The sequence below is a fragment of the Pteropus vampyrus genome, unplaced genomic scaffold (genome assembly GCF_000151845.1).
Source record: "Pteropus vampyrus isolate Shadow unplaced genomic scaffold, Pvam_2.0 Scaffold327, whole genome shotgun sequence".
Classification (NCBI taxonomy): Eukaryota; Metazoa; Chordata; class Mammalia; order Chiroptera; family Pteropodidae; genus Pteropus; species Pteropus vampyrus.
Window position 1 is genome coordinate 85,540 of NW_011889108.1, and position 25,236 is coordinate 110,775.

A 25,236-nucleotide genomic window follows, 5' to 3' on the forward strand; every position below is an offset into this window, starting at 1 on the left:
ATCAAAACCATACTGAGATACCATTTCACACCTGTTAGAATAGCTATAATCAACAGGACAAGTAAGAACAAATGTTGGAGAGGATGCAGAGTCTCCCTGCTGGAGGGACTGCAAGTTGGTACAGCCACTACGGAAAACACTATGGAGGTTCTTCACAATACTGAGAAATGATCTACCATATGATCCAGCAATCCCTCTACTGGGTATTTACTCCAAAGACTTGAAAACCCATATCCGAAAAGATATATTTCACACCATTGTTCATAGCAGCATTTTTCATAGTGGGCAGAACATGGAAGCAACCAAAGTGTCCTATGATAGATGATGGTCTAAAGAAGCTGTGGTATATATATATACAATGGAATATTAACTCAGCCATAAGAAGAGATGAAATACTGCCATTTTTGACAACATGGATGGACCTCGAGATAATCATGCTAAGTGAAATAAGCCAGACTGAAAAAGCTAAAAATCAAATGATATCACTTATAAGTGGGATATAAACCTTAAAGCAACAAACGAGTAGGATAAACGAAAAGAGACTCATGGACATGGACTATAGACTAGTGGTTACCAGAGGACTAGACAGTAGTGGTTAGTAGGGGTTGGGGAGGAGGGCAGGGTAGATAGGATAAAGGGGTCAAATATAGGGGGGTAGGTGGATGGTGCAGTGGGTAAGGGGGATCAAAATTATGGCAGCTGAAGAAAACTGGACTTCGGTGGTAAACACAAAAAAATATACAGACGTGAAATGATAATGTACATCTAAAAATTATATAATTGTATTAACTGATGTTATCCCAATAAACTTAATAGAAAAATATTAAAAAACATAACATACTTCTTAAAATAAATGAATAAAACAAGGATATATCAAAGTGACATTATTAAAATGTTTAGTAAAAACACATATAATGTAAATAGTAACGAAAGGAAAACTGAGATTTTTTTAATGTGAGCATAAATAGTCTTTGTAGTAAAAGTATTACTGAAGTAGAGAGGGTTAGCATTTTTAAAGAGTTTTATTAAAATATAGCTAACATACAGTATTATATTAGTTTCACGTATATATTGTAGTTACTTGATATTTACATACCTAAAGAAGTGATCACCGTAATACCGGCAACCATCTGACACCCTACAACACTATCACAATATTATTGACTATATTCCCTCTACTGTATATTACATCCCTGTGACTTGATTTATAACTGGAAAATTGTACATCTTATTCCCCTTCACCTTTTTTTCTTTTAATTTTTCAATTACAGTTGACATTTAGTATTATTTTATATTAGTTTCAGGTGTACCGCATAGTGGTTAGACATTTATATAATTTACGAATTGATCCCCCTGACTAGTCTAGTACCCACCTGGCACTATACAGTTATTACAATATTATTGACTGTGTTCCCCATGCTTCACTTTACATCCCCTGTCTATTTTGTAAAGTGGCTTAGCATTTTATAGTGATAAAAGATTGGATTCACCAAGAGAATTTAAATACTTATTCTATGACCCAGCAATCCCATTCTTAGGTATATACTCTAGAGCAACTCCTAAGGACACATATATAACAATGTTCAAAGCCGTTTTTTAAAATAAACACTTAAAACAATGGAAATATCCATCTGCAGAATAGATTAATAAATTGTACAATTATACAATATAATAATGTACATCAGAGAAAAGGAATGACATGCATAGTAACTTGAATATTACAGAAGTAATATTGAGTCTATGAAGCAAGACAAAAGAATATATACATATGATTCCACTTAGGTCAAATTCAATAAGAGGCAAAACTAAACCATATTGTTTAGGGATGCATAGAATCGAGGTATAAAAGCAAGGGCATTATTACCATAAATGCCAGTGTGTGTGTGTAGGGGGCAGGGATTTAATTGGAAGGGAACCATTGTGGGGCCTCTGAGGACCTGGCAGTATTATTTCTAGATGGGGTAGTGATAGCATGGATATTTTCTTTATGTGTTTCTTCATATTAATGTTTTATGGTCATCAGATCCTTCTTTTCTACACTATTTTCTAATTATGTTGCCTTTCTTTTATAAAATTGTTAATAGTGTTTTCTTTGCTATATGTTTATGGTTAACTTTTACTTATTATACTCTTCTATTTAAAAAATTTGATGGGTGGTTAGGTTAGACATAGAATTTAAACCTGAGAATTAAATACTGTGTGTATTTAGCAACCTAGCAATTTGATCACTGGTTTTTTTTGGAGTTTGTGTGATTATAAAACCATACATATGTCCTTGGTTCAACACCTAATTCAAGTTGTTTATGTTAAGGGTTGAAACACCCCAATCACCAGCATTTAATAGTCTTTTTTTGTGGGTATATGAACTGAATTAGAACTATAATTTCAGCCCTTAAAGGAACCTAAGCAATCCTGCATTTCTAGGCACCTTTGAGCAGATATATAGATGTATAAATGTAGCTTTGCAGTGTGCTGGTAGAACTGGCTCCCACTAGCTCACAAAGAACTAATCGTCTGTATCTAACTTTTTTCCCCACCCATCCCCCACTCCCCACTCCTCTCCACTTTGGTATAAACAGCTTGTTCTCTATAGCTATATGTCTGTTTCTGTTTTGACTTGTTTATTCTATTTTTTTGTAGTTTTAGATTCCACATATAAGTGAAATGATATGATTATTTGTCTTTCTCTGACTTACTGCCCTTTTTGATCCATCCATGTTGTTGTAAATGGCAAAATCTTTTATTGCTGAATAATATTCCATTGTGTGTGATGTTTATGTATATAACTGCTTCTTCTTTATCCATTCATCTGTTGATGGATATAGGTTGTCTCCATATCTTGGCTATTGTTAAGTAATGAACATAGAGTTGTATATATCTTTTCAAATTAATGTTTTCATTTTCTTTGGATAAACACTTGGAAGTGGAATTGTTGGGTCATATGTTAAATTTTTGAGGAAACTCCATATTGTTTTATATAATAGCTACACCATTTACACTCCCACCAACAGTGCAGAAAGACCTCTCTTTTCTCCACATCCTTGCCAACACTTGCTATTTGTTGATTTATTGATAATAGCCATTCTGACCGCTGAGGTGATATCTCATTGTGGTTTTGATTTGCACTTACCTAATGATTACTGACGTTGAAAATATTTTTATGTGTCTATCGTCCTCTTTGGAGAAATGTTTATTCAGGTCCTCAGCCCATATTTTAATCAGATGGTGCGCTTTTTTGATGTGTGAATTATATATTTTAGATCATTTTCAAATATCTTTCCAAGCAGTAGGTTCCTTTTTGTTTTGTTGATGGTTTTTATTTGCTGTGCAAAAACTTCTTAGTTTGTTGTAGTCCCATTTGTTTATTTTCTCTTTTGTTGCCCTTGCCCAAAGAGACATATCCAAAAATAGTACTAAGAGCAGTGTCAGAGAGTTTACTGTTTTATTTTATAAGTTTCATGGTTTTACGTTTTACATTTAAATCTTTAGTCTGTTTTGAGGGTTTTTGTTTGTTTTTTGTTTTGTTTTGTTTTTTTGTATATGGTGTAAGAAAGTGGTCCGGTTTCATTTTTTGTAAGTATCTGTTTACTTTTTCTAGCACCACTTATTGAAGAGACTATCTTTACCCCATTGTGTATTCCTGCCTCCTTCGTTGTAAATTACTGACTGTATAAACAAGGGTTTATTTCTGGCCTATATATGTTTTTATGCCGGTATCATACCATTTTTTTATTATTGTACCTTTGTAGTGTGGTTTGAAATTGGGGAGCATATATCCTATTTTGTTCTTTCTCAAGGTTTCTTTGGCTATTCAGGGTCTTTTGTGATTCCATGTAAATTTTAAGATTAATTCTAATTCCGAGAAGAATTCCATGGATATTTTAATAGGAATCGCATTGAATCTGTATATTGTTTTAGGTCATATTAACAATATTAATCCTTCAAATCCATGAGCATGGTATATCCTTCCATTTATTTGTATCCTCTTCAGTTTTTTCTTCAGTGCCCTAAAGTTTTCAGAGTTCAGGTCTTTCACCTCTTTGATCAAATTTATTCCTAGGTATTTTATGCTTTTTGATGCAATTGTAAATGGGTTTGTTTTCTTAATTTCTCCTTTTATTCATTCATTATTGGAGCATAGAAATTCCTCAGATTTCTGTATATTAATTTTGTATCCTGGAACTTTACCGAATTCATTTATTAGTTTTAATATTTTTTTGGGTGGAGTCTTTAGGGTTGTCTATGTATAGTATGTCATCTGCAAATAATGCGAGTTTCTTTCTTCCTTTCTATTTTGAACGCCTTTATATCTTTTTCTTGTCTGATTGTTGTGGCTGGGGCTTCCAATACTATTTTGAATAGAAGTGGCAAGAGTGGACATCCTCGTCTTGTTCTTGGTCTAGAGGAAAAGCTTTCAACTTTTTACCATTGAGTACGATATTTGGATTTGTTATATATGGCTTTTATTATGTTGAAGTATGTTCTTTTTAACTACTTTGTTGAGAGTTTTTATCATAAAATGATGTTGAATTTTGGCAAATGCTTTTTCTATATCTATTGAAATGATCATATGATTTTTATCTTTCATTTTGTTAATGTGATGTATCATGTTGATTGATTTACAGGTGTTGAACTATCCTTGCATCCCTGGAATAAATTCTCCTTGGTTATGATTTATAATCCTTTCAATGTGTTGTTGAATTTAGTTTGTTAATATGTTGTTGAGAATTTTTGCATCCATATTCATCAAAAATATTGGCCTGTAATTATTATTATTTTTTTGTAATGTCATCTGGTTTTGGAATCAGGGTAATGCTGGCTTCGTATTCTGAGTTTGGAAGTGGTTTTGATTTGCAATTGTTTTCAAATTTTTTGAAAAAAAAATTTTTCAAATAGTTTAAGAAGGATAGGTATTAATTCTTTAAATGTTTGATAGAATTCACCTGTGAAGCCTTCTGGTGCTGGACTTGTATTTTTCGGGAGGTTTTTTATTTTTAGTGCTGCTTCAGTTTCATTGCTAGTAATCAATCTTTAGATTTCTGTTTCTTCCTGGTTCAATATTGGAAGGTTATATGCTTCTAGAAATTTATCCATTTTTTTTAGATTGTCAAATTTGTTGGAATATAATTATTTGTAGTAGTCTTTAATGATTCTTTATATTTTTATGGTATTGGTTGTAACTTCTGTTTCATTTATGATTTCATTTATTTGGGCTTTCTTTTCATCTTGGTAAGTTTTGCATCTTGTCAGAGAACCGGCTCTTTTATTGATCTTTTCTGTTGTTTTTCTTAAATTTCTATTTCATTTATTTCACTCTGATCTTTATTATTTCTTCTCTTCTGTTTACTTTGGATTTTGTTTGTTCTTTTTCTTCTAGTTCCTTTAGGTGTAAAGTTAGATTGTTTATTTGAGATTTTCTTGTTTCTTGAGGTAGACATATATATATATATAGCTATGAACATCCCTCTTAGAACTGCTTTTACTGTATCTCATAAATTTTGAAAAGTTGTGTTTTTACTTTCATTTGTCTCAAGGTAGTTTTTGATTTCCTGTTTGATTTCCTTCATGATCCATTGGTTGTTTAGTAGCATGTTGTTTAGTCTCTATGTTTTTGTATTTTTTCAGTTTTCTTTTTGTAGTCGATTTCTAGTTTCATGCCATTGTGGCCAGAAAAGATATTTGATATGATTTACATCTTATTAAACTTATTGAGGATTGTTTTGTGGGCTATTATGTGCTGTATCCTGGATAATGTTCCATGTGCACATGAAAAAAAATGTGTTTTGCAGGTTTTGGATGAAATGTTCTGTAAATGTCTAAGTCAATCTGGCATAATGTGACATTTAAGGCCACTTATTTCCTTATTAATTTCAGTCTGGATGATCTATCTATTGATATGAATAGGTTATTAAAATTCCGTACTATTATTGAATTATCGTGAATTTCTCCCTTTATGTCCATTATTACTTGCTTTATATATTTAGGTGATCCTATGTTGAATGTGTAGATATTTATGATTGTCCTATCTTTTTCTTGTATCAATCCCTTTCTCGTTATCTAATGTCCTTCTTTGTCTTTTTTTACATTTTTTTTCCAAGTCCAGTTTGTCTGATATGAGTATCACTAATGGAATATCTTTTTCCATCCCTGCACTTTCAGTCTGTATGTGTCTTTCAATTTGAAGTGAGTCTCTTGAGAAACATATCAACAGACCATTTTTTTAAAATCTTTTCAGCCACCCTATGTCTTTTCATTGGTGCATTTAATCCATTTACAATAAAATAATTAAGTTTATTCTTGTCATTTTATTTTTTTTTTGTTTGCTTTTTGTTTTTTGGTTGCTTTTGTAGTTCTCCTCTGTTCTTTTCTTCTTGTCTTGATCTCTTCCCTTGTGGTTTGCTGGTTTTCTTTAGTGTTTTGTTTGGGTTCCTTTCTCTTTATTCTTTGTGTTTATCTTTTGTAGTTTTCTGGGTTTTGGTTACCATAGCTTTATGTATATCATTCTATATCTGTACCAGTCTATTTTAAGGTGATAGGCATTTAAGTTTGACTATATTCTGAAAGGACTACATTTTTACCCACCTCCACACTTTCTGTTTTTGAATGTCTGATTTGCTCTGTTTATTAAATATTTGACTTTATCTGTGAGATATTTTCCTCTCTCCTGTTTTTTTATTTGTACTTATGGTCTTACTTTTTCTGTTTAAAGAAGATCTTTTAACATTTCTTCTAAAGCTGGTTTAATGGTGATGGACTTCTTTAGTTTTGGGTTGTCCGGTAATCTCTTTATCTCTCCTTCAATTCTGAATGATAACCTTTCTGGTTAAATTATTCTAAGTTGTAGGTTTTATTTCTTTCAGCACTTTAAAGATGTTCTGCCACTGATTTCTGGCCTGTAAAGTTGCTGCTGCAAAATCAGCTGATATCCTAATGGAGGGGGAAGGTTTCTTCTTATGTCACTAGTTGTTTTCCTCTTGCTGCCTTCAAGATTGTCTCTTTAACTTTTGGCATTTTAATTACAGTATGTCTTAATATAGGTCTCTCTTGTGTTCATCTTGTTTAGAACTCTGTATTTCCCAGATCTGGATTTCTGTTTCCTTTCTCAGGTTAGGAAAGTTTTTAGCCATTATTTTTTTCCAATAAAGTTTTTGTTCCTTTCTTCTCTTTCAGGAATCCCTACAATGCAAATGTTAGTGTGCTTGATGTTGTCACAGAGGTTCCTTAACCTCTTCATTTTTTAAAATTATTTTTTCTTTTTGCTATTCTGACCGGGTGATTTCCACTAGTCTGTCTTACAGGTCACTGATTCGTTCTTCTCTGTTAGCTAATCTGATTTTGATTTCTTCTAGTGTATTATTGTATTCTACTTGGTCCTTTGTTATACTTTCTAACTCTATGTTGAAGTTCTCCCTAAGTTCTTCTATTCCACTCACAAGTGTGGTGAGCATCCTTAGGGCCATTTCTTTTCATTCTTTATCAGGCAAATTACTGATCTCTGCTTCTTAGGTTCCCCCTCCCCCCTGGGGTTTTTCTTTCCTTCATGTGAGCGATATCTTCTGTCTTTTCATTTTGTTCACCTTTCTATGTTTGTTTATATAAATTAGACAAAATAGCTCTCCCAATCTTGAAAAAGTGGTCTTATGTAGGAGCAAACTCTGTGTAGGCTATGTATGCCGGTTGGTTTTGGGAGGCAGTTTGGGAGCCAAGCATGTGCCCACGGTATCTGGGGAACTGGCCCACTAAGCTGTAGGAGCTCCAAGAGGGGAGGCCAGGTTCATGTAGTGTTCTGTTAAGCCTGCTTTCTCCCTTTGTTTGGAGCCAAAATGGGCACTGGGCAGTGCATCTGGGAATGTGCTGCAGCAATCTTGCAGGTAGGCCAGAGCATCCGGATAGAGACCCCACCTGTCCAGTGGAATTGGAGGGGGATGTAAACAAGGGTGCTCACTGGCACCTCCAATCCTGGAGAAACCCTGCAGATCCTGGAGGGTTCCTGCAGTTTCCCATGCTTCCCTATTTGTTCTTTTTCTCTCATTTATTGTTCAGAAGCTTTCAGTCATCCTTTAACTGTGTCTCAGGAGTAATTGCTCTATATATAGGTATATATTTTACTATGCTCATAGGAGGGATAAGTTCAGCATCCCCCTATGTTGCCACCATCTTGGACCTCCTATTTTTAAAAATCTTAAGTAAATTTTTGAAAAAAATGAAATTAATATTCTCAAAGGCAACAATAAGATGTTTCCATCTAAGAAAAAAAAAGACTGATGGGTACATGTGAGTTCTGTTGAAAGTAACATTTACCTCTTTTCTTAAATTCACCCAGGTTAACTTTGAGGAATTTAAGGAAGGTTTTGTGGCAATGTTGTCATCAAATGCTGGTTTTGGCCCCTTTGATGAAGACAGTAATTCTCTGGAATCAGGTAACAGGAGTTCCTCCTCTTGCCTTTAATTTATTTTCATTATCTTACTTTCTGGAATATAATATTCTGATTGAAGAAATTAGTAGGTCTGAGACTAAATTCTAACTCCACTGTATCACTGCTGAGCTGTGACAACTGGGACCAAACATTTCTGTTTTTTCTTTTGTTTGCTTATTTGTAAAATAGTGTTGTAAGGTAAAAACCCTGTTGTTTTTCTTTGAACTGGACAAATACTCTTAGTACTACTGCACTCTGGTCATCAGATGTGTGGTAGTTTTTCCCACACTTGGCAGTTCTCTGACACCAGCTGGGTGCCCTGCAGTTTAAGTCAATTCTGACATATTGTATGTGGAGATAATGTAAGATACCACAGGTTAAGGTTTCAGTCCCATTAGTCCTCAACTTCAGATGCTGATAGCAAGTCCAGGTTGTCACCTATGCTTCTGAACAATAGCTTTGAGTCAGAGCATCCCATGACCCTCTCCTTGAGTTCAATTAATTTGCTAAGGCAGCTCACAGAATTTAGAGTAACATTTTACTTACTAAATCACTGGTTTATTATAAAGCATATAACTCAGGAATAGCCAGAGGGAGGAGATGCATAGGGCAAGGCTTAGGGAAAGAGCACGGGACTTCTGTGCCCTCTCCAGATGTGCCACTCTCCCCAATTTCTACATTTGTCCTCTCCAGGTGTGCTACTTCCCCCAATCTTCACTTGTTCCCCAACCCAGAAGCTCTCCAAACCCCGTCCTTTTGGGTTTTTATGAAGGCTTCATTACATAGACCTGACTGATGAAATCATTGGCCAGAGGGTCAGTGGAGGTGGAGCCAAAAGTTCTAACCTTCTCATCACATGGTTTGTTCCCTTGGCAACCAGCCTCCATCCTTGGATGCTTTTCAGAAGTCACCTCATTAATATAAACTCAAGGGTGGTTACTCTTATTAGGAAATTCCAAAGATTTTAGAATCTTTGTGCCAGAGATGGAACAAAGACCAAATATATATTTATTATAAATCACAGTATCGTGTCAAGTAATACTTTGTGCTATCTTTACAGCATAGAGTGTTGACATAATAAAATGGATGTGGAGGAGTTGAAGATACCAAGAATTTAAAGTACAGTGCAGATATAAGATGTTTCTAGACCTCTGAGGCTGGCAGAGCAGGTAGAATACCACCAGCCGAAGGCAGACCGCAGTCTCAGATAATAATGTTATGATGTGCTAATAGGACTTACTAGACTCCTGTTACCGAAATGGGGCTTGTCAGATAAAGATAACATTTCTAAGTGGAAGGTGGCATCCTGAGGGGAAAAGCCACCTGGTTTTGGTAATTGTCAGGAGGTAGAGGGAGAGTTTTGGAGGGAGGCCCACTCAGGGGCATGTAGATTGTGGAATGAGAGTTAGAAGATGATGACAGACATGCTCACTAGTTGTACCTCCTCCATCGGGTCTCATGCTGTGAGTAACAGTCACCTGACTTGCCAGGACTCAGCTTGGCTCGCCTGGATGTATATCTGGAGGTAAGTGAAATGCTAGTGGGTCCCATTTCTTTCAAATGGGGCAATGTGTTTGAGGATGGAGATAGTGATGTTGATTAGCAAATTGAAGAGGGAACCTTTTCCCTCTGGTGGATCCATGGTCAAGAGCAGGTATGTGACTTTTGGATACCAGGGTGATAGTGTGGAAGAGCTTAGGGCAGGGAATGAATGTAGGTCAAGAACATTGAGTGTCTTTGTGAGTCAGGCTTTGAGCTTTATGTACATTATATAGGTTCCATTTAATCCTCATAGAAATTCTGTGCATTATCATATGCATTATTCATATAAGAAAACTGAGGCCTGAAGTATGAAGGGATTTGTCCAGGATCCCACAGGCAGTAAATGGTGGCCATGATTTAAGTGTCAGTTTTCCAACCTTAAGCCTTGGGCCCTTTTATATGCACCATTGCCAGAATCTGCTCCTTCCACTGGATGTTGATGGTTGGCCCCCCCCTTCCCACCTCTTCCTGCTGGTTGCAAAGACACCTGAGTACAGTGTAAAGAGCCTTGAAGTTAGTGCGGGGATACCCTTGGAGTTTCATTGCGTGCTTCATCTCACACTTTCAGATGTGAAGAAGGCCCACTTGCCTTTTTTAACTCACAGAATTTTGGAATGTGATCATGTGATCATGAAAATGAATGTGCTTACAAGGTGAATGCCCAGTGTCACTGACACTATATGTCCACTCTTCATACTAGAGAATGTGTAGTGCTTCTTAGTCTAAAATGTGTGGATCTGTGGGACATGTTTTCAGGTCCTCTAGAGAGGCAAGAAGCTATTTTAAAACTTGTGCTTTTTCTCACTGATAACAATTTTATTTCTTTTCTTTTGGATTGCAAAGCTTTCTTCAATTAAATGGTTATATGCCCTGCCTGAGACACCACCTCTCGTGCCAGCAGACAGGGCTCATCCCATTGTCTACCTCCAAGTGCCTGTCCACAGAGGCAGGGTGCCCAGTACTTGAAAGCCTGACTAGGCATTGGTGGTCCTGCAGCCACAGGGGTTCCTTGAGAGTCAGGGCAAATCTGGTGCCCTCCAGAATTGTGTCCATTTCAGCTTCCCACTCCTGGCTCACCCTCCCTGTCTCGGGCCCCTTCTGTCAAATGTGGTTTAGGGCTTTACCTCCTCAGTGCCTCATTTGTCCCCTCTGCTTCATTCATAGTCACTCTTTCCCTGCTTTCTAATCTGCCAGTCCTTCCCATCATCTCCCACTATGATCAGAAAAATGTACTTTTGATACTCCAAGGAAGGAGAGTGTCATTGTGAGACCAAATTCCCAGAATTTTGAAGTATATCCCTGCTTCCCTATCATTCTACTGTTTTCATTAAAGGCTATTATCGAACATGTAACTAAATGAATTTTAATTTTTTGACTTTTTTACTCTTTTCGTATAAATAAAAATTCACACTAAGACGACAAAACCAGGAGTCTAAGGTTTGGGTCAGCAGTTGTGCTTTCCTATCTTCTGTGCTGACTGAGGGGCTGTGTCTTGTGCTCTGCAGACTCTCTGGGGTGTGGGATGGGGAATTGGTCTGTGCCCACACTGAAATATGATTGGCCTGGGTAACAGTATCCTTCACACCCTGAGATAGTATGACTCTTGTGATTCTGTGGGTAGTAGAAAGTTTCCTATTCATTTTACTGTCATTCCTCTGCCCTTGATTCTGTCCTGACTTTCCACGTGGACACTCTTTTCTGGAATAGCATTTCTCCTTGTTGGAGGGAGGGAAGCAATAGGTTTCTGGACTGTTTTTTGTTTTTTTTTGTTGTTGTTGTTGTTTTTTTTGTTTTTGAGAACATTGGGGAATATTATGAAAAAGGCATGTATTTTTCTGGGCAGCTTATTATTCTAAGGAGAATGCTGACTGACTGGTAATGCTGAAGAAGTGGGTCCAGCATCAAGGATAGGGCAGGACTCCAGACCTGGACTAGGGAAAATCAAACCCGGGAAGCAAAAACACGTGCTGCCTTCACGATGTCCAGGTGTGCTGATGAGCAGACTGAGCCTGGGAAGTGGCCATGGATGCGGGCATGGCCCCCAGGGCTTTGTTTCTACTGGGGTCTGATGAGGTCTGAGCTTAGTGGGGCATGCCATTGCTTCCCTCCAAGTTTTCTGCGCCTGGTTTTCCCACATATACCACAGCTTCCCCCTTCTCATCTGACACAAAAATCTTTCTTCTGACACTACCTCAGGGTGGAAAGAGGAGAATTCTTCCTCACCCACAGTAGTCAGCCAGCAGCCTCCCTATAAATGGAAACGCGAATCAGATGCAAGAGCCTTTATTCATTTGTCCCTCATTCACCTTTTCAGCAACTTTCTTTTGACTTTCTCCATGTTTGTAGTTTGCCCCTTCAGAACGCTGGCAAGTTTGCCCCCAGATTCTCTTGTTTTCCCTCTGCTGACTTGGACACTTTGCCCTCTTCTTCAGCATGTCACATGAGTTCTCTCACATGGTGAGACTTTGTTGGGCTAGACCTTGTCAACACCTGTTGTCCCGAGGTGATTAGTAATAGTGCCTGTATTACCTCAAAGTGTCCAAGTGGCATGAGAAATTATAGTCAACCTGCATATTGTCAACTACCCTAAATGTCACGCTGTCAGTTCACATTCTGCATGTCTCTTGTAGAACTGAGCATCCTCCTCCCAGAAACTCTTCCCACATTCCCAGTTTCTTTCTGTCATTGGCATCACCTTCTGGTTGGCCAGGATGGACCTAGCCTCCTCCTCTGATGGTCCCAAGGTCAGGGGCTGTGGACCAGCCATTTGGGGGATAAAGGAAGGAAATTGGTACTTGGCCTTAAGGAGCGTGAGTCCTGTTGGGATGAGGCCCAAGACACATTTGCAGTGAAATACTCCTTATTTGCCTGGCCTGGCCTTGCCTCACTAGGGCCTATCGTTTTCTCTCCATTTGGCCCATTCTGGTTGCTTCCCTCTGAACCCATGTCCTGTCCTGGCTACTGCCCGTGCCACCCTCCCCTGTCTCTTTCCTGCCTGCCCAGGATTCTGCACAGAGTCAGTGTATTCTCTACCTGAGAATTCCAGCGTCACTGTGCAGACATGGACAGGTAAGATGGGAAAAAGTACAAGAGATTATTAAGGTTTAAGAGATTCTCATGAATCCCAGAACTAAAGTCCATACCTGCCTGTGCCTAGACTTTAGACCCGCACAAAGCCTGAGCCTCTGAAGCTGTATCTGAAGTCTTTGCCCACCCACATGCATATTCCAGTCCCTTGGGCTTGGGATCCTATAGTGAGCAGGGTGGAAAGTGACTTTCCTGTCTCTAGAGCCGTATGTTGCTTAATTATTGGAAGTTTTCTCTTTTTTTTTTTTTCATAATTAAGAAGCTAGGTTTTGTGTTAGTCTTTTATTACATAAATAAAAGCAAAATATACTCAAAAATTTAAACAGCATGTAGAATTTAGAGTGGAAAATCCTTGTCTCCCTGCCTGTCTTTCTTAGTCCCTACCCCAGGGAATAGAATAACTGCTGTTCTGTTCTCTTTGTTCTTCCAGACGTTTTCTGTATGCATAAAAGTTCGTCCGTCAGTGAGAGACATGCTTTGCATCCAAATCTGCACCTTATTAAAGAGCATCTCAGTGGGTGGCATATGTGGACCCAGAGATCACTTTAGAGGCCCACCCCCTTAAACCTCTCATTTTCTTTCCAGCTGTCCCTCCAAAGTATGTGAGCGGCTCTAAGTGGTATGGCCGTAGGAGCCAGCCCGAGCCATGTGACTCTGCAACTGGAGCCAAATGTTTACCAGAACAGCAAGCCAGGGCCACCGTGAGAAGCCAGGTCCGACGCTCTGCATCTCTGGAAAGTGTGGAGGTGGGTTGGGTCCCCTCTTCCCTACCTCAGGCTACTCAACATTGGAAAAATAATATTTCACTTAGTCATCACTGCTCACTACAGGAAGATGTGAGGAAGGAGACAGACATTCCTGGGCATTTTATCATCAGAAGGGAGGGCACACCTTGGAGAATGACATTTCATTCTTAAATATCTCCAGGTTGACTTGTCTGCAGGGAAATTCTGGCCACAGCTCATACTCCTTCAGACACTGGGTTGGTAGAGAGTTTGTACACAAATCACTTGTTTCTCTCCCTCCCCTGCTCACCGCCACCACCTTTCCCCAGTACTGCACAAAGGTGCAGTGGTAATCAGTCAAGGATAGAAAGAGAAGGATGCTTTTCTGAAGCAACCTCAAGGTTAAGAATTTGGATGTCCCAAGCTCACCATCTCACCTGCCTCGAACACTTAAAATATCCTGAGCCACACATTTACAACTTGGTGAGCACATGCCAGATCCTCTGGGACCCTGGAAGTTGACTCTAGCCCCCATTCTTCCTGAGCTGTTCACTGTGGTTCAGAGCCTGACCCAGGAGATGGGCTGCTGGAGCCTCCTGGCCTTCATGTCAAGAAATATTTCCATGGGGCAGATCCACAGCCTGCAAATTAATTGTGGGCTTGTGAGACTTATTTTCAAGGATTCCAGGAGTTTCTTGGTTTCTGCTCTCTGTAACGACACCTCTGTCAGATGGGGCAATATGGAGACTTATCTTTAATAAGACAGCCCCAGGCCCCCAAATTAATTTTTCGAATGTTCAGCATTTGTTGAGGTGAAGAAGAAAACAAACATATGTATTTAGATCCTAAAGTCACTTATCTTAGGAATGTACTAGACCCGGGCAACACCAACAAATCCAGGACATTTGCTTTTTTATCCTCTTTTAACTTGGCCCTCGGGAATGGAGGACTGGGTTGGTCCATCTTTGTGCTACTGTTCTGCTTCTTAAAACCATCTTTGATCCCCAGAACTAGAATAGGGGTTGGCAGTTGGGTTGAATACATTAGAAGAATGGGACACACCAACTGCTCACACATTCCTACCTTCAGCTCAGTGCTGGCTCTGAGGAGTAATGAGTGTTGATTAACTGGTATTTATTCCAGAATTGGTCATGGGACACATAATACCTGTCAGAAGCAGACTTCGACTTTGTGGTTAGCTCCTTGGTCATAAAAACATGAGAGTTTTACTTGAGTCAGGTGTATCTTGATGGCCTCCCTTCTTCAAGATATTAAGTGCTTGCTGTGCACTGCACTGTCCCAGGAGCTCCTGGAGGAACAGAGACCTGCTCTCCTTTTGACTGTTTGCAGAACTGATATGGGTGGTAAGAGATGGGGTGTAAAGATGTAAGGACCTTCAAGCCTCAAGATTCTTTCCTATGATGGAATGTCAAAGCTCCAGGGCCACTCTTCTTGAAGAGGTGCTGATTTAGGGAGCATTTTTATTCCTGTTAGACTAGGAGTGCTTGATCACGTTTTCATTGTGAGCTCTTGCCTGGGTACAAACCCCGCGCTGCAGAGGTGGAGTTTCATTTGGAGGATTTGCGTCTCACCAGGCTGGTCCTCTTCTTCAGTCCTCTTCCCTGCCCTAAGACATACCATCTACTTTTTCTGGTGCTCTCCTCACTGCCACATCTTCTGGGGCATTCATGTTCTTCTCTTTTCGTTTTTCTGTAGAGTCTCAAGTCAGATGAAGAAGCTGAAAGTGCTCAAGAACCTCAGAATGATTTGTTTGAAACACAAGGTAAAGCCATGGTCTTATGTTGGTGTTACCTTTCACCAGTTCTTTGAAAGCTCCAGGAGCTGGGTCATCAGATAGCCAGCCAACTGTAATTTCCCAGGAAGAATGCAGTATGGGTGTTGTCCCTAGTGAGCCCCTTCTTCAGGATGGTCCCAGATATGAGCGTATCACTTGGTCCTTGGGATTCCCTGTGGTCAGACCCTCGGGCAGAGGCTGCTGGCTAAGGGAGCAGTGTGGTTCTGCCACATTTCACAGTCTGCAAGGACCAGCATGACACAGCTGGCAGGTGTGGCCCTAGGATCTTAGGCACTACGCTCCCAGGGCAGGCCCTGTGCCCCCTTCCTGATGCACGGACCTGTGCACTGCCTGTCCCCTGCTGTGAGTAAGCAGTCTCAGCATCCACCAGATAGACCCCTTCATGTTAGGAAGAGCAGCCAAGCCATCACGTCTTAATTTCCTTGGACTCAGTTCAAGGAAGGGCTCCCAGGGCAGGTTATTCACAGAGCGATTCAGTGCTTGCTCTCTGCCTGGAGAACAGGGTGGTTTCTTCCCAACCTTTCCATCTGTGTTAGAACCAACAGTAGTACACAAACACTCATGTCAAACCTCAAAGAATTTATTTACCTCCTATGCCAGCCCTGAGAAATAAACCTCAGTATCAGAATTGCTTTTAAATTTTTTAGAAATTTTAGACATTTTAAGTTGGAAGGGATCTCAGAGGTGGCCTTTTCCTGCCTGCCCCTTTCCTCGCATTTTCCTCAGCCCAACCTACAGCAACATTTATGAGCCTGACTTTCCTTGGGGAAACTGGTTTTCTGATTATTAGTTGGATTATCAAAGTTATCAACACCAAGGTGGCTCATCTACTTGAAAGGTCCAGACCACCGATGGAACTCAAGTCACTCAAGTCTGAATTAGGTGGAAGCAGCCCTCTTTTTGTGTTGGGCTGGTTGTGGAGGTGAGCATCTGGTTTGAAGCATGGCTCATCCATGGATAGCTCCTCATAGACGTCCTCTACATATGACCTCTTCCACAAGTTACTCCTCTGGCAGAGCCTCAGAAACATCAGCAAGCCAACTGGCTAAAGTAGGAAAGTGATGGAAACTGGCCATCTGTCACCCAAACCCACTGATGAGGTTTTGTATTTAAAGGGTACTGCACCTCCTGATGTGAGGTAGTGTAGAGTATACAGTGCTATCTGTATAGTGTTTTTGTCCAGAAAAAAAAATTGAGCTTGCATCCAAATTACTACCTTTTGATATTAACTTCACGTTTGCAGGAGCTATTAGGGATAGAGGAACAAGTTATATGATGTCACAAGGAAATAAACAGGCAGATCCAGATGGGGGACATTCTACAGAACAATTACTGATCCAGTTCTTAAATAAGGCAGGTTTAGGGTTTGGGGGCAGGAGAAGTGCTCGTGATTGAAAGACTTAAGAAAAATAATAACCAAGTACACTACGGGGATTCTCTTTGGGTACTGATTTAAACAAGTTAACTGTAAGAAGACTTTTGAGGCAGTTGGGAATTTGTTGATTTCGTTAGGTGTGGTAGTAGCATTGTGGTTATGTAAGAAAACGTCCATATTTTTCAGAAATGCATGCAGAGTATGTAGGGGTAAAATACGAGATCTGGAATTTACTTTCAAACACTTCAGCAATAGCAAAAAGGAAATAGTTGAAGCCAATGTGGCAAATTCTTAATAATCACAGAGCCTGAGTGACACGTGCACGGGGGTTTGTAGGACTGTGCTTTTTACTTTTGGTAGGTTTGAAAAGTTTCTGAAAATTAATTTTTCAAAAACTTTTTTCTTAATTGTAGATACAAAAAATGTAGTCCTCTTTTATATGCTTTCAATGGTGTGACTTTAGTAGGTTCCCTTCAGAAAAAGCTTTCCCCACATAGAGCAGAGATTCTCTGTCTCACCCCTAATAAAAGTTTTATTTTGCAAATTTGCAAATGCAGAATGAAGTTGGAAAAATTGTACTGTGAATACACATGTACCCACCACCTAGATTCCACTTTTGGCGCTTTGCTACTCACCTGCGTCCATCTATCTGTCCATTTGATTTCAGAGTAAATTACTGGCAGATATGTTGCCCCTATACTTGGAGCACCAGGCTTACCTGTCACTTTCTCTGCTTCAGGCCAGCTGCCAACCTGGGATTCCGAGGTTTTTGGGAGCCCCCAGAAGTCCTGTAGCCCCTTCTTTGACACCCCTGAGAGCCAAGTTCGGGGCATCTGGGAAGAGCTCGGCGTTGGCAGAAGCGGTCACCTTAGCGAGCAGGAGCTGGCTGTGGTCTGCCAGAGCATTGGGCTACAGGGACTCAAGAAAGAGGTAAGAGACCAAGATAGATCACCCTCAGTGACTGGTTCTTTGTGTTGGTCATTGTTGATATTGGATATAGAAATTCTTTTACCTTTCAGGCACTGATTCAGTTGTGTCACTTTCTGGTCTAACATCCTTTGATGACTCACAGTGCTCTGCTGAAGTCTGCACCCTCGAGGGTCCACCTCTGATAAAGTGTGGCCCGAGCCTCGCTGACTTCTAAACATCTTTACTCAGGAGTCTTCCTCTGTGTAGGCCACCCTTTCCCCCTCCCTGTTTGGCCCTGTTCTACCCCTCTCCCGAACACAGTGCCCTCGGAGCCTGGCTACTTTCCCAGGAGCCGTATTCATCCCTGCTTTCTTCCTGCAGGGACCAAGAGGAGGAGGAACAGGCATTAGTGATAGGGCAGGTCCCCACCCCCGCCTTGCTAAAGACTCCCTTAGCCCTGCTGCCCATGGTAGACCTTGATCCTCTGGGGGCTCAAGCCATGCTCCATATATATATGGTCTTCCCATCATCCAACAAGTTCATTCCACAGTAGATACTGAATGGGTATTTGTGGAATTTAGGAAGTTCAGGTAGCACCAGTTCACAGCAGAATGGAAACTGACCAGGCATGTTGATTTAACAAGCCAGAACCAGGGGAGGCCAGGTGTGACTGAGCAGTTTGAATTTGGATGACGACAAGCAAACTGCCCTACTTGGTGAGGGAGGGAGGGATGAAGGGTGCGAGGGTGGATGGGTGGGCCTGGGTGATTCTGGCTGGCATGTAGCTGCTTGCGGATAGAACTTCTGAGCAGAGGTGTGGTGGCTTTTGTTTAGGAACTAGAAGACCTGTTTAACAAACTGGATCAAGACCAAGATGGCAGAGTGAGTCTTGAGGAATTCCAGCTTGGCTTGTCCAATTATGGGCCCACTTCACTTCTGAAATCTTCCACTCCTGTCAAACTGAGCAGGTCCTGGTCTCATTATCAGGTAAAATGGGACAATTAAATCTTGAACCATAGCAGTAACTGCTATCATTCTCTAGCCTTCAGCATTTTTCACAGACCTGACCCCTCAGCCTGTGTCACCACAGTGAGCTGTCCTACAGTTGGTTGGGGAGTGTACACACGTGTAAGTTGGAGGCCGTGTGACTTAGATTTTGGAATCACACAGACCTTGGAGCTGATCTGATTTGCTCCTTTCTCGTTGTGTGTCACTGGGTGAGTTACTTTCTCTGAGCCTCCAGCTCTTCATCTGTGAAATGGGTACCCTCCTCATAGGGGCTTTATCAGGATTCCATGGCAGTTCTTCACTATGTCTCCTCAGTATGGGATGCACTACATTTCAATAAGAGAATCCCCTCTCCCTTCTCCCCATCATGGTGCAGTGAGAACAGTGTCACTGAAGGATTCTGGACCTTCCCTAGGATTACCTTCCAAGTCAAGTACTCATTAACCTGTGCTTTCCCCATCCTCTATTCTCGAATTTTGTCTCTCGTACAAATACTGAGTCCCTGCAGTTGGAGAGCAGATTTTAGGCAGTTAAGTTGTGATTTCATTGGTTTCCTCAGTCCTAAGATAGTAAGGCTGCCTTTTACAACCACAGGGCAGTTGCTCTGGGAGTTTTCCCGTGCTTCTTTATTGACATGGCTGATCCCATGGTTTGTGAGCCAGTGGTATAGGACCAGTAACATTGTTCACTGCCAGGCCAGGTAATCTGAGTCAGATTTCTGAATCTGAAGTCAGTGAGAATGAACCAAAGAAGAAACTAGGAGTCTTGAGGGAAGGTGTCAGGCCACATAAGGTCAGAGACTACAATGAAGTCCCACGAGTCTTGCTCAGAGATGGTGGAGCCACCTCTGTTTTTGTATCCTGACATGGAAGCATAGCTGGCCAGGGGCCTGAGCTGTGGGTTCAGGAGTGAAGCCAGGTAGGACCCAACCTCTGGTCAGAAGCCAGCGGCCTGAAGAACAAGGCCTGACTGTCCAGGAAGTGCCCTGAGCTGACATGGTTATGGAGTGGAGGGTGTCGCATCCTGTGAGTGTGGATTCTGGCATGGCATGATGGTGCCAAGCCCTCAGATAAGTGCCACAGATGGAGATGTGCCCCCACATGGTAGTCCCTGTTCACAAGCTCATAGTCCTCAGAGAGGAGGCTGGTGGGAGGGAGACAGGTGGTACAGGTACATTTGGGTATCTGAATTTCTTTATGGTAGCCAGGCGTTTGTGAGCTACACTCTCTGCTTCTGTAAATGGGGTAAAATGCCTTCTTTGTAGAGCTATATGATTCCCAGCATAGGTCAGTGAGCTGTAGTCCTTAAGTAATTCTTTACGGAGAGATAGGGACACAGCTAAGAGCGGACAAAGGCAGGAGGCTGCTGCATCCACAGGAGAGGCAGACTGCACATGGGCCAGTGAGCCCCTGCAGAAGAGGTAAGTGATGTGAGGAGAGATGATGGGCTGACAAGGGCTCAGCCACTCCAGGGGAATGCCGTCTGAGCAGAGCCCTAAGCAAGAGACCTGCCATGGAAGGATTGGAGAAAGTGTTTCAGGCAATAGGACAGGCTTGGAATGTTCAGGAAGAGCAAAGATGCACTGGAACCCATAAGGAGGGGGCAGGAGGAGGCCGGTGAGGAAAGTGGCCCTGCAGGTGTGGCAGAATCCCTGGTGGCCTGCAGGAAGGGGCTGCTGCTGTTCATTCCTGTGGCCTCACACAGCAAATGCTTGTTTTGAAGTTCTCTGGCTGGGACAGAAAACAAGGAACATAATCTTGCCCTATGGATTCTTACAGTACCTAAGGCTAACAGGTCAGCTTTCTGGCTGAGATAGTTTTGCTTTCACCTTAAAACTCCCCCAGACTGTGTTTCTGAGTCCTGAGGAAATGCTTGGGCTGTCTCACCTCTTCTCTTTAAGTTTATCTTGGGTTTCTTTACTCAGACTGCATTTCTTAGCACTGGCACATGCCTTCTTGAGCTCTTTTGTGAGGCCAGGCACACGTCGATACTGACTCAGAGAAGAGATGTTAAACTCTCACTAAATAGTGCATGTGGACCACTCAGGCTACTCGGGCTCTGGGACATGTTCCCTGCACAAGGCTTTGAGTGGATGGTAGGAAAGGGGGTACGTAGGGTCCTCGAGAGAGGGCTGGGCTGGGTGTGAGGAGCCCTGGGTTCAAATCCCTGCTCTGCCACCTGTAGTGCTGTGTGATCTTGAACAGATCGTGCAATGGTGCTGTGCCTTTGTTTCCTTGTCTAGAAATGGGCCAACGGTAACCACATGAGTTGTTTTTATCAGGCCTCAATGAGACAGCAAAGGACTGAGCATAGGTTGGTGAGGTTGGAAAATGTTTAAGATGAATAGACATGCTTCAGGAGACCCATGTGCTCACAGGCATCTCTCTGTCCCCATGGCAGGTCCTGGAGGAGGGCGACTGTCATACCGCCACAACATCGTCCCTAGTATCTATGTGCTCAGGCCCGCGCCTCTTCTGCAGCGTTGACAATGGCACCGGCTTTGCCTTTCCTGAGCAGCTTTTTGCCCTGTGGGCCCAGGAGGGGATTCAGAACGGCAGGGAAGTCTTACAGGTTTGGAACTGATCACTCGCAACTGCCTCAGTGGCAGGCGTCCCAGCTGTGTGAGGCCAGCCAGGGGACCTGGGGGGCCGTCTGCCCACCAAGGAGACTAGACCATATACCCCACAGACATACAGGATGTTCACTCTGTGCAGCGAACCCCACGTAGGGAAGGCCAGTTGGAATCACTTTTTTCTTTATTTTTTTGCTATTAAAATACAGGAATTTTTCACTTACAAGATAATAAGTAAAAAGCAGTAGAAACAAACAGCCTGAAAGGCAATTAGGCATTTTCCCAGTGCATTTCAGCCTCAAAGATGATCTGTTTTCCTGGATGAGGGAGATCAGTCCTATACAAATGAGGTGGTGCAGATTTTTTTTTTTTCTTTAAGGTGTGCACTTTATTGAACTGGTCTCAAGTTTCAGTGTAGATGTCCCTTTCCTTGTGGTAGAGATATCTTACTGGACATCACTGTCACAGGAAGTCTGAGCGTTTCCACCCAGAGCTGCCTGGCCAGCTGGTTGAGTTCATTTCCCCATGTAAGCCCTACTCAATGCAGACCCTCCCCGCACTAGGTCTGGCATAGGGAGGCTCACTGCCCTGCTGCCTCCTCCCAAGCCTCCTCCATGCTCTTCCAGGGATGAGTCCAGGAGGCTGTCCTCAGATGGGCCCAGGCCTCTTCCCCAGGGCCAGTCATACCGCCCCCAGGGCCACAGGACCAGACCCTGGGGCTTGGAGGGAGCTCTGCTCTGGGGTGGCCAAGTGGCATACAGGGGTCAGGCAAGGTGAGAGAAGAATGCTGGGGAGAAGTGTGGTGAGCTAGACTGATTATTTTCATTTCCAAATTTCACTTCATGTTGTAAATAAAAATGTCAGCTGTATAGAAATCTGTAAGATAATAAAGCCTGGCCCCACTTTAGTGTTGACAGCTAACGGCTTAGTGGATTGTCTGCAGAGCTTTTGCCTGGCACAAAAAAAATATATATTTAGACATTCCAGTTTAAAAAAATTTTTTTAGTTGGTATCATAATGTGTATTTTGCTAATTTGTGTTACGTTTGTGGACATGTAGGTTTTTTCCTATTATAAATTTTGTCATTTAAAATGCATGTATATCCTGCTGCTCCAATGCTGGTATTTCTGTATGCTAGATTCCTGAAGTTACAAATTTAATTCTTGATTAGTTTTGTTATACTGACTTCAAAAATGTCCTTATTAGCACAAACCAACAATAATGTAAAGGAACTCAAAGAAAGCCTTTAAGACAGTCTGCCTGGCTCCTTGGCCAGACCTTCCTGGGCCTAAATCTAGCTAATGCTGAGTCCAACCACCCAGCATCCTTGGGCAGACCCCAGAGGACAAAGCCAGACCTGGTCAGCTGGCCCTCGGGACTGTTCTGAGAACCAAAGCTTAGCGCAGATCACAGAAGTTGGTTCCTAGGGAGGGCAAAGAGTGAAGCGGCTCAGTTTTAAGATTCTCTCTAAAACCCTGTTCCTGAGTCCTGGCGTTTGGAGGTGGGCTGGCTGCCATCATAATCTGACCAGTGATGAGTCTCGACCTTGCCTCTGACTTTTCAGAACTTACTGTTTTTATTGTTTTTGTGTTATCAGAGAATATTTCTTTTTCTTTAGCAATTTATAATTTACCAGTTATAGTCAGGATTTGTTTTCATTTTGTTGAAAGACAGCGATATTTATTGAACTCCTCTTAGTACCTGGGCACCAAGCAAGGACCTGTCAAATGCGTAACTTTATTTACCCCTCACACAGCCCTGAAGGTGTTTGTCTCAGTTGACAGGTGGGGTAGCTACCTGAAGACACACAGCCAGGGCGGGAGCACCAGTGAGTGGTATGGGTGTCCTGGCATACCAAGTCAGGGCCCTTCCTGCCCGTGACTCTGGATAACTGCTTACCTGTGATATTGGTGGTCAAGACCACCGGTCACTGGCCCTGTCAAGAATAATAAGCACACCTGCCTAAAAAAGACCTTCCCCTTGGGAAAGAGATGCCCGATGGGTGAGCCCTCAGCCTGAATGTGCTGGCATCACACACCCAACTTCTCAAGATCCCCAGCCATTTCAGAGCACTGAAATTACCTGTGAGAGCACCTGAGGAAGCACCATTAATTCTGCGGTAGCTCCGTGTGGAGGCCCTGGATCGGTTTTCTGTCCTTCCTCAATAAATCACCACTAAATTATGCCTTAAAACACAATTGATGTTTCTTGTCTCACACAGTTTCTGTGGTTCAGGAATTTGGAAGCTGTGTAGGTGGATGCTTTTAGCCTAGAGTCTCCCATGAGGTTGGTCAAATGTCAGCCAGTGCTGCTGGCTTCTGAAGGCCTGACCGAGGCTGAGCATCTGCTTCCAGGTTGGCAAGTTGGTGTTTGCTGTAAGCAGGAGGCCCATTTCTTGCCACATAGACCTCTCTCGAGGGCTGTTTGAGCATCCTCACAACATAGCAGCTGGCTTTCCTGGAGTGCTATCCAAGAGAGAAGGAGGAGGCCACCTGTCTTCTATGCCCAAGCCTTGGAAGTCACATGCCATTACTTCCTACGCATCCAGTGGGTTATACAGGTTGGCGCTATTCATTGTGGGAGGGGAGTACACAAGCATGAATGTCAGGGGGTGAGGAACACTAGGGCCATTGTGGAGGCTGGCTCCCACTATGCCATGTGGTTTTTGATGACTCCTTTCTACTTGACCAAGAAGCTGCTGCTGCGACCTGCCATGTCTTTGCACTCTATCTTGTGAGATTATTGCCCTTGTGTAATAACAGCTTGAACTTCCCAAGTTGTTCCCTTAATGTCATTTCTTTCTTTTATTTTTTAGGCGAGGCAACCCTTGGTTGACCTCACAGATTGCAAGGACCTTGTCAGCTTACAATTCCTTATTTTATTTTATTTTTTTATGCCTACAGCACCTGGTCTTCCTAGATGGTCTCCCATCCAAGTACTAACGAGGCCCAACCCTGCTTAGCTTCCAAAATCAGATAGGATCAGGCTTGTTCAGGGTGGCATGGCCGTAGACTTAATGTCATTTCTTTTCAGAAGCACTTTGGAAAGTGGAGAAGAGTGGTAATTCAAGCCTTCATTTTATAAGTTTAAAGGGAACATTCTTCATTCTCACACGTGAGCTGGAAATTTTGTGGCTCTTTCTCTGTAGGCCCATATTGGGTGCCTGCCCTGGATTTGTATGTATATGTCATAAAAGGAAGCAGGAGTCAAAAACACTCAAAGCTAAAAGAGCAAATGCAGTAAAGTGTTAGTTATTGGCCAGTTGAGCAGAGGAGCACATGGGTGTTCTTTGTTCTTTGTTCTTTTTTTTTTTTTTACTGTGGTGTAATACATAAAACAAATATTATTCTTTTATTTTCAAAATCCCATGGGGAAAAATAATGCTCCACTCGCTGGAACGCTTCACTGTGGCTTATCTCTGCTAGATCGTTTTTCCACAAACAAAACTATCTATCCATATATCAGTCAGGATTCTGGTAGTGTGAAATAACAGAAACCCAACTTCAAAAGCAGAGAGGAGGCTGTTAGGAGCTCACCTGAGTGTGCACTCAGGGTAAAGGACTTTAGGCATTGAGACTCGGCATTCCAGGCTGTTGCCAGGACTCCCTTCCATCTTCCTGCTTGCTTCTTGGTGGTGTTAGCCTCTCCTCTTGCAACTCTCCAAGACCCACATGTCCTTACACAACTGATTTCATAGGGAAAAACCTCTCTCCTCCAGCTTCCTATGGATCCCCATGAAGATCTCTGCTTGGGACTTGTCCTCCTTTTGTGTCAGTCACTTTGTC

The 25,236-nt window shown here is 41.9% G+C and overlaps 1 protein-coding gene and 1 pseudogene across 6 annotated transcripts in view; one reads left to right on the plus strand and one right to left on the minus strand.

Annotated features, from left to right (window-relative positions):
• Positions 1 to 25,236, plus strand: part of NINL (ninein like) — a 142,855-nt gene that overhangs the window by 79,185 nt on the left and 38,434 nt on the right. For 5 of the 6 annotated variants that reach the window (XR_002776781.1, XM_023522014.1, XM_011377987.2 and 2 more), the window contains 6 exons: positions 8,324 to 8,420; positions 13,632 to 13,792; positions 15,488 to 15,554; positions 17,702 to 17,892; positions 18,706 to 18,858; positions 21,280 to 21,450. Coding sequence is in view for 5 of the 6 variants with exons in the window: in XM_023522014.1 (XP_023377782.1) it covers positions 8,324 to 8,420; positions 13,632 to 13,792; positions 15,488 to 15,554; positions 17,702 to 17,892; positions 18,706 to 18,858; positions 21,280 to 21,450 (840 nt within the window). In the remaining variant the exon portion in view is untranslated. The remainder of the gene's footprint in view (positions 1 to 8,323; positions 8,421 to 13,631; positions 13,793 to 15,487; positions 15,555 to 17,701; positions 17,893 to 18,705; positions 18,859 to 21,279; positions 21,451 to 25,236) is intronic. The other variant, XM_011377990.2, reaches the window with a different exon arrangement.
• LOC111730685 lies at positions 24,346 to 24,464 on the minus strand (annotated as a pseudogene).